This window comes from Bombina bombina, chromosome 6 (genome assembly GCF_027579735.1).
Source record: "Bombina bombina isolate aBomBom1 chromosome 6, aBomBom1.pri, whole genome shotgun sequence".
NCBI classification, from domain to species: Eukaryota; Metazoa; Chordata; class Amphibia; order Anura; family Bombinatoridae; genus Bombina; species Bombina bombina.
This window is the reverse complement of record NC_069504.1, coordinates 510,289,263-510,302,596: the sequence shown is the minus strand read 5'-3', so window position 1 is coordinate 510,302,596 and position 13,334 is coordinate 510,289,263. Positions and strand designations below refer to the sequence as shown.

Sequence of the window (13,334 nt, the reverse complement as noted above, 5' to 3'; positions counted from 1 at the left end):
CCCTACCTTGAGGTATTAAAAATATGGATATCCATACACATATCCGCCAGAAATTGTGACCACATTGCATATATTGGTCCATTTCTTTGAGCATACAATCTTTTTTCATTTGTAAAATTATAAAATAACTGCAGGTTGGGAAATTATTCAAGCATATTCCTAAATTTGTAATGTTAGATAATTAGATTATCTGACGTGCATTTAAAAACTATCTTGGGAGTTTAATATATTTAAAAATATGTTGGAAGAATAGCAAGGCATAAAAAATTGAGAATCGCTAAACTACAGAACTATTTACGTGAGCACAGTGATATGGCATACAATAAAGCTTTGATATTTTATTATAACATACTAGATGACATACTTAATAAAGAATGGCCCAATCTTTATTTATCTTTATTTCAAAATTTAACACAACAATGTTTCTAGAATTTCAGAACCTATGTAACATAGCATGAGGAGTAAATATCTACACAGTATGGCTCATATGATGCTAAAAATAAGATTTATAAATACAATTTTAAAAATTAAAGGGACATTGTACACCAGATTTTTCTTTGCATAAATGTTTTGTAAATGATCCATTTATATAGCCCATCTGGAGGTGTTTTTGTAAAAATGTAAAGTTTTGCTTATTGTTCACATTGTGTTAATTTTCAGACTCCTAACCAAGCCCCAAAGTTTTAGATATATACTGATGTATACAGACTTCTTTTTGTTTGTATAATTGGTCTTTTCATATGCAGGGGAGGGGGGAGGGTCTGCTCTCAGCCCCTTTTAGTGGTTGTCCCAGCCTAAACTCATCAACAGTGCTAAATTTGGAGCTTTAAAGTAAGTTTTTTAAAGGTTATATACTGGAATTTTATATTAGTGTCTGTGCATATTTTTCTTAATAGTAGTGTCTTTTACATATAGTTAAATGACAATTGGTGTGTACTGTCCCTTTAACTGTATACATATATATATTTTTTTTCATTTGCAGTAGCACAACCAATTGATGGAGGAAATCAGCCTGGAACAAAGTGATGAATAAAACACTCACAATTCTACACGTTATATCTTGATTTTTATGTGGCATTATATGATGTCATTTTAAACTCTGAACAATGTTGAAATAATTATGAATTGTAAGTAGTCCTAAACAAAATAAGTCATAGCTCTGTGTAGTGAGAAATTGCGTATGTATTGTATATTTTTTTTTTACTATTATTTGAAATTTACATATATATTTGTGCATGTTATTGTTTCATATTTTATTTCTCTAAAATTGTTTTTGTTCATATTATCTAATCACTTTTTCTGATTTGTTTTTATTTTACTTTTCTGAATTTATTGCTAACTTAAGACAAAAAAAAACATGACTGGTAATTTTTCAACAACAGAATTTTGGAATAGGACTAATGTCAATAATTCAGCATATCATCACATTTTTACATCTATAACATTGTTCGTATCTGCCTTTGGTGCAGCTGGTAACTGTCTTGTTATCTGGTTTCTTTCATTTAAGATCAAAAGAAGCCCCTCCACTATCTATATTTTTAATCTTGCTCTGGCTGATGCTGTTTTTCTTTTATTTGTCATGTTTTTATTCATCATTACTATTATTTTAACCGAAAGACATCCCTTTGAAATTATCTCAGAGAATGTTCATGTTATCAATGTATTGTATACAGTGTCATTAACTTGTCTTTTTGGATTCAACACAAGTATGTGTCTTCTTACAGCTATTAGTGTTGAAAGATGTATTTCTGTTATTTTTCCTCTTTGGTATCATTGCAAACGACCACACCATCTGTCTACAATTGCTTGTAGCAGTATATGGATTCTGTCCTCACTGTTCTCTGCCATAGAGTTCAACTTTTGTTACAAACAAAAATACATCGTTCATGATCTGGGGAACAATTCTACTAATGAATGTACAGTTGTTTCTGTGATTATTTGCTGTGTCAGTTTTATGATCTTTACTCCACTTATGATATTGTCAAGTCTTACTCTTCTAGTCAAGATATGGACTAGTTCTCAACAACAACAACCCCCAAAGCTATACTTAGTGATTACAGTCACTGTCTTATTGTTTTTAGTGTTTGCCATGCCTATGAGAATTATATTGCTTGTTTGGTATAAATATCACATGGCACCACCATTTCCTATACTGGATCTATTTTCTTTGTTTTGCTCTGTGAATAGTAGTATAAATCCATTTATTTATTTTCTTATTGGTCGCCAAGGAGGAAAGGGAAAGTTTTCTTTACTGAGAACTCTTCAAGGAATATTTTATGATGATGGATTTCAAAACAAGAGAGAAAAAAATGTAAGAACAATCTTAGAGACAAAAATATAACATGGGATTTTTATATGAGTCAGCTGTCAGTCTTGCAAAGTATTTGAGTCAAAATCTTTATTGGTTTGAATCCATTTTAAGGTCAATTTTATAAATTTAGAATTTCTCTTCAGTAGAAAAAAAAAATATTTAGTAAATTCAAATCTCTAGAATATGAATACCGCTGTACAGAGGGATAAAATATTTTGAAAATAAATTTTATTTAGAGGTTTTTTTTTGTACATTGATGGCATTTATACTGCTGTTGATATATACTCTATGCATTTCTCCTCTAGTAATTTTAATGTATAACCCCACAATTTGAATTTGTATCTTCTTGATACAATATTTATCATTTTCTGGCAAATATTTCCCCCCTGATTTCTATATTACAATTACATACAGAAAACTAACGGCTAGATTACGAGTTTTGCGTTGGAAGCTGTGCGGTGCTAACAAGCAGTTTATACAGACAGTGCTGGTATTACAGGTTTTTACAAACCCGGCGTTAACCGCAAAAAAGTGAGCGTAGAGCAAAATTTTGCTCCACATCTCACCTCAATACCAGCGCTGCTAACGTTAGCGGTGAGCTGGTAAACGTGCTTGTGCACAATTTCCCCATAGGAATCAATGGGGGAGAGCCGGCTGAAAAAAAAACCTAACACCTGCAAAAAAGCAGCGTTTAACTCCTAACGCAGCCCCATTGATTCCTATGGGGAAATAAAAGTTATGTTTACACCTAACACGAACCCCGAGTCTAAACACCCCTAATCTTACACTTATTAACCCCTAATCTGCCGCCCCTGACATCGCCGACACCTACATTATATTATTAACCCCTAATCTGCCGCTCCGGACACCGCCGTCACCTACATTATACTTATAAACCCCTAATCTTCTGCCCCCAACATCGCCAACACCTACATTATATTTATTAACCCCTAATCTGCCGCCCCCAATATCGCCACAACCTAACTACATTTATTAACCCCTAATCTGCCGCCCCCAACGTGGCCACCACTATAATAAATTTATTAACCCCTAAACCTAAGTCTAACCCTATCCCCCCTAACTTAAATATAATTTAAATAAATCTAAATAAAATTAATACAATTAACTAAGTAATTCATATTTAAAACTAAATACTTACCTATAAAATAAACCCTAAGCTAGCTACAATATAACTAATAGTTACATTGTAGCTAGCTTAGGGTTTATTTTTATTTTACAGGCAACTTTGTATTTATTTTAACTAGGTACAATAGTTATTAAATAGTGATTAACTATTTAATAACTACCTAGTTAAAATAAAGACAAATTTACCTGTAAAATAAAACCTAACCTAAGTTACAATTACACTTAACACTACACTACAATTAAATTAATTACCTAAATTAAATACAATTAATTACAATTAAATACAATTATCTTAAGTACAAAAAAAACACTAAATTACAGAAAATAATAAAGAAATTACAAGATTTTTAAGATAATTACACCTAATCTAATCCCCTAACAAAATAAACCCCCCCCAAAATAAAAAAGCCCTACCCTACACTAAATTACAAATAGCCCTTAAAAGGGCCTTTTGCGGGAATTGCCCCAAAGTAATCAGCTCTTTTACCTGAAAAAAAATTACAATTCCCCCCCAACATTAAAACCCACCACCCACACAACCAACCCTACTTTAAAACCCACCCAATCCCCCCTTAAAAAACCTAACACTAACCCCCTGAAGATCACCTTACCGGGAGATGTCTTCACCCAACCGGGCCGAAGTCCTCAACAAAGCCGGGAGAAGTCTTCATCCAAGCCGGGCAAAGTGGTCCTCCAGACGGGCAGAAGTCTTCATCCAGACGGCATCTTCTATCTTCATCCATCTGGCGCGGAGCGGGTCCATCTTCAAGACATCCGACGTGGAGCATCCTCTTCTTCCAACGGCTAAACACAGAATGAAGGTTCCTTTAAATGGCGTTATCCAAGATGGCGTCCCTTCAATTCCGATTGGCTGATAGAATTCTATCAGCCAATCGGAATTAAGGTAGAAAAAATCCTATTGGCTGATGCAATCAGCCAATAAGATTGAACTGGCATTCTATTGGCTGATTGGAACAGCCAATAGAATGCCAGCTCAATCCTATTGGCTGATTGGATCAGCCAATAGGATTTTAGTGTTTGCGATGTGGGAGGGCCTTGGTTTAGGGGTTAATAGGTAGTTTATGGGTGTTAGTGTACTTTTTAGCACTTTAGTTAAGAGTTTTATGCTACGGCGTTGTAGTGTAAAACTCTTAACTACTGACTTTTAAATGTGGTACCAGGCTTGACAGGAGAGGGTCTACCGCTCACTTTTTGTCAGACTCGTAATACCGGCGCTATGCAAGTCCCATTGAAAATATAGTATATGCAATTGACGTAAGTGGATTTGCGGTATTTCCAAAAAATATGGCCAAAAAAGTGAGCGGTACACCTGTACCTGCAAGACTCGTAATACCAGCGGGCGGCCAACGCTGTTTTTTAAGCCTAACGCAAGACTCGTTATCTAGCCATAAGTAAACTAAAATAAAAATAATAAACATATTTATGATATTGTTAACAGTTTTGCAATATATTTTAACGTAATTATCTTAATGTAAATAAGTTGTTTTTTCATTGATAATTGTCTTGTTTAAATCTTGTAAACACTGCAAAGCAGCAAGTAGTTTTTGTAAGTTTTATTGTCAGTTTTTTTGTCCAAATAATTGTATATATCTGCAAATAAAAAGTGGACAAATATTTGTACTTTTATTTATGAGTTTTGAGAAATTAGTAAAGCTTAATAAACATCTTGAGTTTTATTTGAGATATAACAATAAATCACAATTCACAATGTACAATGAAATACAATTAAAAAGCGCCCCATCTAAAAATGTATAAATCACTCAAAAGAATATATGGTGATAATAAAAACTGTGTAAATGCACAGATAAATGCAGGTGCTGGAGTTGCTGCCTCTTGTAAGTCACAGCACTGGAAACCGGATAATAACAGTACAGAGAGGAATAAAGAACAGGGCGCACACTCCTCTAAGCGTGGTTGGTTAAAACCACATACATTTATTAAAAGTTAGTAACAAATGGAAACTCACACATTTTAACCTCAAACAACTATGAGATCTGAATCAGGCACGTAGAAAACCATATAGGGCTCTCAATGATATCCCCATAAAACAGTGGCAAAGTCTCAGGGCTTTCTCCTTCCCTCACAAGCGTGAGGCTGACGAAGTAGGGAGGTACCCTACAAAACGCGTAAGGCTACGCCCACCATCTTTATGTCACAGCAATCAGCTGTTCAAGTGAGCCAGCGTTGTGTTGAGTGGCTGTGTCGTTTTTTTTGCAGCTATTTTAAACAGTTTTAATCTTTGCTTCAGGATACAGACTACTGTGGACTCTTCATAGTATACGATCCCTTTCAGTGAGTGCAGGAGGATTCCATCTGCTACTGACGTATACTTGTGAGTGAAGGAGAAAGCCCTGAGAGTTTGCCACTGTTTTATGGGGATATCGTTGAGAGACCTATACATTTTTTTACGTGCCTGATTCATACCTCATAGTTGTTTGAGGTTAAAATTTGTGAGTTTCCATTTGTTACTAACTTTTAATAAATTTATGTCGTTTTAACCTACTACGCTTAGAGGAGTGTGCGTCCTGTTCTTTATTCCTCTCTATTGAGTTTTATTTCTTTTTATTTATGCATGAAAACAGATGATCACGAAACATATAAATATGTATACTAAATATCAATAATTTGATTCCACATTCATTGTCCATTATTTTAATGTTTTGTAAATGCAACTAATTTGTTTAAGATGAAAACTTTCAAAGACGTTCCATGTTGCTGAATGAGGAAGGTGTGCACCCAAGAGAACACAAGCAAAGATTCCTTCACTATCCTCTCCCAAAATAAACAAACACAATCTGCAAATTGCCCACCTCAATGTCTATTAGAAAAAAAATTATATGGACAGCTACATTCTTCACATTCAATGTCTATGATTAAGGCAAAATGAAATGTGCCTGGAGGTTCGCGGTTCATTTGTTTTATTACAGTTGATAACCTTCTTCACATTAGGCACATCCCAGCTCAATGCTGAATATTTCTGATAATGTTGTTTTGAAATTATTTAGTCTATAGGAAACAATCTGGAAATTCAGAGTATTTTGAATAATTATTTTAGGTAGAGAAGATTGCTGAATGAATTCTCTAGAATTGTCATTATCTTTACAAATGATTGTGGAGGATTGTCCCTTACCACCCAGTGATCAACTGAGACTTGAGTACCAGCTCTGCACACACATGCATCTCATGCTAGTTTATATATTACTTAACAGTAGAGTAAACAAAGTGTCCAACGGATGAATAAAATCGAATTTATTGTAGAAAAGTCTCTATCAAGTAAAACATTATTACGTGTAGCACAAACGATAGGTTTGTCAGCGAAACCGTCTGTTGCATTTCAGTTATCCTGCAAGTCAAGCTGTGTAGGCATTCTATTGACTGAAACCCCTTTGTTGGGCGTGACAGAGTTTAATCAATTGAAGCGATCATGGTGAGGAGCAGTGGTAATGCCAACATGCTACAAAGTGGAAATACACGCCTGAAAGGGGGGAACCATAAGCAACAGATTATCTATAGTGACAAGAGAGAAAAAGAGGTATGATATTTTCTCAATCCCCTAGAACCGGACGTATTGGTTTCCAGTGTAGCATGTGTCTATAAGGACTGTTTATACAGAGCTATAACTGCTAACTCTCCCCACAACAAGTGTGTGGTAATCTTGTATCAGCTCAACACTAATAGAACTTGCAAGTGTCTTTTAAAAGCAATATTGCCAGGCTCAACTCAATAGATAGCATTACAATATACACTGATATGCTTCTGTTGATATAAAGACTTTGGATATGTTCCGCTTGCACATAGTGACTATTACATTGTCAATTATATATTACTTAACCCAACAAAAGAACGTGCCAAGGCAACAACAAAAAGAGTTTTAAACAAACATCTTTTCAAACAAATATTTCAATGAAACAATGCATTTATTATAATTAATAAAACAAATCTCTAAAAAACTATACTACTGGTGGTTAAAAATTGATTGATAATTTGATATAAATTATAAAACCTCAAATATCACATATTAATCATTCAGTAGGAATTGAGAGATGTAAATATACCTTACAATAGTTCCGTTAAACTTCCCAAAAAGATACTGTTATTAAAAGGGATCAGTTCCTTAAGAACCCAAAAAATATTCTGTCTAGATAAGATAATCACACTAGTATATGCATGCAAAGTCTCACTATCCAGACCTTATCAGACCTATTCACTCTGACAGAGACTGTTCTACAGCAACTAGCATCAACAGTCAGAAGCTCGCTTCCCTGAATCTCAGTATCCTCTGCTGTTCAATAGGCAAGTAGACTTGTCTCCCCACCTGACTTCACACAAGACACACCAGACCACGCCCATTTGATATTAGCTCTACCAACAAAATACACCCACAGACAACTACCCTTCAGTCTTCCTAACCTCAACTACAGGAACGTGTTACAAGAAATGATGGTAGGTATGTATGCAACTTGTAATTTAAATTGTATTCTAATGAATTAGAATAGGCTTGAACTTAAGAGTCCAATGAAAAGACAAGCAAGAGAGTTCCTTTAATGGGTTGGTAGCCCTCGGATGGGCAAAATTCCTTAACAAATAATAATAATAATTTACCAAATAGAAGGCTAATCAGTGATTTTTTTTTGTATAATTTTTAAAACATACCTTCTAATTATAACTACAACTTTAAAAAAATTTCAAGGCCATTCCAATCTACCAGAATATTTATTTATTTATAAAATATTTTACCAGTAAGGATACATTGAGATTTCTCTAATTTTCAAGTATGTCCTGGGTGCACAAAACATTGCATTGGTACAATAAATTAAATATTAATAGACAATATATACAGAAATTAACATAGAACAGGTGGGAAATATATAATCAACCATGACAGGTGCATTCTGTTTTGAGATATATAGAAAGGGATCTCTTAAAGGATTTTAGGCTTGGGGAAGATTTGAAAATGTGCGGGAGGTCGTTCCATATTTTCGGTGCTCTGTAGGAAAAGGAGGATCGAGCTGCTTTCTTTTTGTATTGAGGCAGACTAAATAAAGTGCCGGTACTGGATTAATGGTTATAGGAGGTGGGAAAAGCCGGGGAGAGCTTTCTGTTTAGGTAGGGTGGGAGCTTCCCAGAAAAACTCTTAAACACAAGGCTGGAAAGATGGAGGGTGTGTCTGGATTCCAGTGACAGACAGTTTAGTTCTTTTAACATGTCACAATGGTGGGCCCTGTAGTTACATTGTAGCACAAAGCGGCAGAATGAGTTATACAATGTATTAAGTTTATTAAGGTGAGTTTGCGGTGCAGGTGCGTATACTACATCCCCATAATCAATGATTAGCATTAGCATTTGCTGTACAATCTTTTCCTTTACTGTAGGGCTTAGGCAGGATTTGTTTCCAATCAGCCAATCGGATTGAGCTTGCATTCTATTGGCTGTTCCAATCAGCCAATAGAATGCGAGCTCAATCCAATTGGCTGATAGGGTAGGGCATTTTTTTTATTTTGGGGGGCTTTATTATTTTATTAGGGGGCTTAGATTAGGTGTAATTAGTTTAAATTTCTTGTAATTCTTTTTTTATTTTCTGTAATTAAGTGTTTGTTTGTTTTTGTACTATAGTTTAGTTTATTTAATTAAATTTAATTGTAGGTAATTGTAGTTAATTTATTTAATTAATTTAATGATAGTGTAGTGTTAGGTTTAATTGTAACTTAGGTTAGGATTTATTTCACAGGTAATTTTGTATTTATTTTAGCTAGGTAGTTATTAAATAGTTATTAACTATTTAATAGCTATTGTACCTAGTTAAAATAAATACAAAGTTGCCTGTAAAATAAATATAAATCCTAAAATAGCTACAATGTAACTATTAGTTATATTGTAGCTATCTTATGGTTTATTTTATAGGTAAGTATTTAGTTTTAAATAGGATTAATTTATTTAATTATAGGAATATTATTTCGTTTTATTTAAATTATATTTAACTTAGGGGGTGTTAGGGTTAGGGTTAGACTTAGGTTAAGGGGTTAATAACTTTATTATAGTAGTGGCAACGTTGGGGGCGGGAGATTAGGGGTTAATAATTGTAGGTAGGTGGTGGCGATGTTAGGGATGGCAGATTAGGGGTTAATAAAAAAATGTATAGTGTTTGCGAGGCGGGAGTGTGGCGGTTTAGGGGTTAATACATTTATTATAGTGGTGGCGATGTCCGGTCGGCAGATTAGGGGTTAATAAGTGTAGTTAGGTAGCGGCGACGTTGGGGGTGCAGATTAGGGGGTAATAAATATAATGTAGGTGTCGACGATGTTAGGGGCAGCAGATTAGGGGTTAATAGCTATAATTTAGGTGGAGGCGGTGTCCGTCCAGCAGATTAGGGGTTAAAAAATTTTATTATAGGGTTTGCGATGTGGGGGGGCCTCGGTTTAGGGGTACATAGGTAGTTTATTGGTGTTAGTGTACTTTTTAGCACTTTAGTTAAGAGCTTTATGTTCCGCGTTAGCCCATAAAGCTCTTAACTACTGACTTTTTTTGTCGGTAGGGAGTCTTGTCGGTTAGAGGGTGGGTACCGCTCACTTTTTCCAAGACTCGTAATACTGGCGTTAGGCAAATCCCATTAAAAAGATACGATACGCAATTGACGTAAGGGGATCTGCGGTTGCCAAAAGTTGCTGAATAAAAGTAAGCGGTACACCTTTACCTACATGACTCTAAATACCAGCGGGCGGTAAAAAGCAGCGTTAGGACCCCTTAACGTTGCTTTTGATGGCTAATGCCAAACTCTAAATCTAGGTGTATATGCTGTATATATAAGACCATGATAGTGATTTGAATTTTAGCTGTACAGCTGGAATTTGGCAAGAGAGGGGCAAGTAGAGATCATTTTAAAAACCCTGCACATGTTCACAAATATTTTTATTTTAAGCATTATTAAATAGCATTATCAATGGTTCACTAATAGTGTTATAAAAATGATAGGGATTAAAGAAGAAAACACATTGAACAAGGTGCTAGAAGCCATGAAATAATCATGAGAATTATTATGAGAGATTGAGGGGTAGTTCAAATAAATCAACCCCAAAGAATGTTAATAACCACACTCTATGTTCAAAATGCATTTATTATTGACTTAATGACATCATTACAAATGAACTTAACATACTATACATATAGCAAAGAAGAAATCTGTCAGTGTTAATGTGTAAACATGGTTTAAGTTATTACACCAGTTTTTTTAGTTAAAAGAAATGTAGTACTAAAAATCAACTTCCCTTATAGAAGATCGCTGCCTGCCATGGTAATCCACCACTGCATTCACAAGACCTGTTCCAAAATAGCGGTGCTGTGCCTCCACATGGCTCAGAGCTAGAACCATGGAAAATCCTTCACGTCTCCACCCCTGTCAAATCACTTGCCAAGGGCAAAATATAAAATGACTTCAAAAAGAGCTGTAATCACAGAAACATACTTTTATAAAGACTCTTAACCCAGCCTCCCAATCTAGGGAGCACACCTGGTGTGTTGGGATGGTTTACATTTGGTTACTAAATGGAATCATTTTAAATGTTGACTTAAAGGGACATAATACTCATATGCTGCATCACTTTCAAGTGTTTAAACATTTGGGTATTATGGCCCTTTAAGAAAAACAACCAGTGGAGAAGATTGTATCATGCACAAAAGTAAAAATGTAATCATTCTGTCTACTAAAAAAAATATAGATCTTCTTTCAAAAAAAACAACACTGGCTCTGTGACGGAACATTTGACTCTGCTCCTTTAGGTTTTCAGTTGTATACCATTAGTATACTGCATATCAAAAAATAAAAATCAGGAAACTTAAAATTTCATTTTTAGTATTATAAAAGAAAAAAATCCAGCTATTAATCCCATGCCAATTACTCTAGATTTTGAAAGAGCAGCAATAAATTGCTTGAGAATTTTTTTTCAAAATACAATAATTTACGTTTTCTTTTTCTATTTTTCCCAATGCCTGTGGAGAAAAATGCAATCTCTGGGTTTAAAAATATGGTATGATAATGAAAAAAATGCTCTGATCGTAAAATGTTTAGAAGCATTAGCATTTGTACCGATGGAAGATGTAGTTGAAACATTTAATTAATTTGAAAAATCATTAGAAAAACAAAACAGTAACAATATATCAGAATTTTTAAATTATTTTGAAAAAACCTGGATTGGCGAAGTACAAGAAGGTACAAGAAGAAAACCTTCTTTCGACATTACAATGGGGAACACTTTTAAAAGAACAAAACTAGGGTTACCTAGAACAAACAACTCTCTAGAAGGATAACACAGAGCATTTGACCAACGAATGTCTGTAACCCACCCAAGCATTTGCCGACTAGTTTAAAAAATAAGAAAGGAACAAGCAGAATGGGAGTTAACAATTGAAAAAAATTATTCTGGAGTTAAACTGAGAAAGCAAACAAAAAAATAAAAATAAAATCATAAACCACAGGATAATTTTTTTGTTACAAAAATACAGTGAATACTCAAGATTAGACATTTTAAAGGTAATAATTACTTAAATAGAACAATTACTTAAATAGAACAAGAGACATTCAGCCAAGGGCACATACAATCCAAGAAGATCGATCCAAAGAGTTTTGTATAATCAGTGCCTCGGGCGCCGCAACTGCCTCTGGGAACCTATCCATGGGTCTCTACCCTCACAATGTGCTTTTAACACATTATATAAGTATAAGTTAATATATTATTAAAATAAATAAATGACGGACAGATTATGACTTTTGCATTATGAGCGGCTCGGTAATAACTTGCAAGTTATTTCCACCGCTCACCTTTAATAGCGCTACTATTACAGGTTTTCCAAAAACTTGCATTTGCGGGCAATATGGCAGCGTTGAGCTCCATACCGCACACAAATACCAGCGCTGCTTTTAGCTGGTTTTACGTGCTCGTGCACAATTTCCCCATAGACATCAATGGGGAGAGACGGCTAAAAAAAAGCCTAACACCTGCAAATAAAGGAGGCGTAAAGCTCTGTAACGCGAGCCCCATTGATTCCTATGGGGAAAGACAATTATGTTAAACCTAACACCCCTAACATAAAACCCTGAGTCTAAACACCCCTAATCTGCAGCCCCCCGACATCACCGCCACCTACATTACAGTTATTAACCCATAATCTGCCACCCCTAGCATCGCCGCCACCTACCTACACTTATTAATTCCTAATCTGCCGCCCTCAATGTCGCCGCCACCTACCTACACTTATTAACCCCTAATCTGCCACCCAAATGCCGCCGACACCACTATACTAAAGTTATTAACCCCTAAACCTCTGGCCTCCCTCATCACTAACACTAAATAAATATATTAACCCCTAAACCTAACCCTGAGTCTAACCCTAACCCTAACACCCCTAACTTTAATATAACTAAAATAAATCTAAATACAAAATACTATCATTACCTAAATAATTCCTATTTAAAACTAAATACTTACCTGTAAAATAAACCCTAGGCTAGCTACAATATAACTAATAGTTATATAATAGTTATATTGTAGCTATCTTAGGTTTTATTTTTATTTCACAGCTAAGTTTGTATTTATTTTAACTAGGTAGACTAGTTAGTAAATAGTTATTAACTATTTAATAACTACCTAGTTAAAATAAATACAAAGTTACCTGTAAAATAAAACCTAACCTGCCTCACACTAACATCTAACAATACACTAAAATTAATTAATTAAATACAATTAACTAAATTACAAAAACAATAAACACTAAATTACACAAAATAAAAAAGAAATGATACAATATGTAAACTGATTACACCTAATCTAATCTAATAGCCCTATCAAAATAAAAAAAGCCCCCC

General features: G+C 34.5%; 1 protein-coding gene across 1 annotated transcript; it reads left to right on the top strand.

Annotated features, from left to right (window-relative positions):
* The first annotated feature begins 1,357 nt into the window (after window positions 1-1,357).
* On the top strand, window positions 1,358-2,341 carry LOC128664494 (proto-oncogene Mas-like). Its single transcript, XM_053719317.1, has one exon. It carries the CDS (start codon window positions 1,358-1,360, stop codon window positions 2,339-2,341), a length of 984 nt encoding a protein of 327 aa, XP_053575292.1.
* Window positions 2,342-13,334: the final 10,993 nt, after the last annotated feature.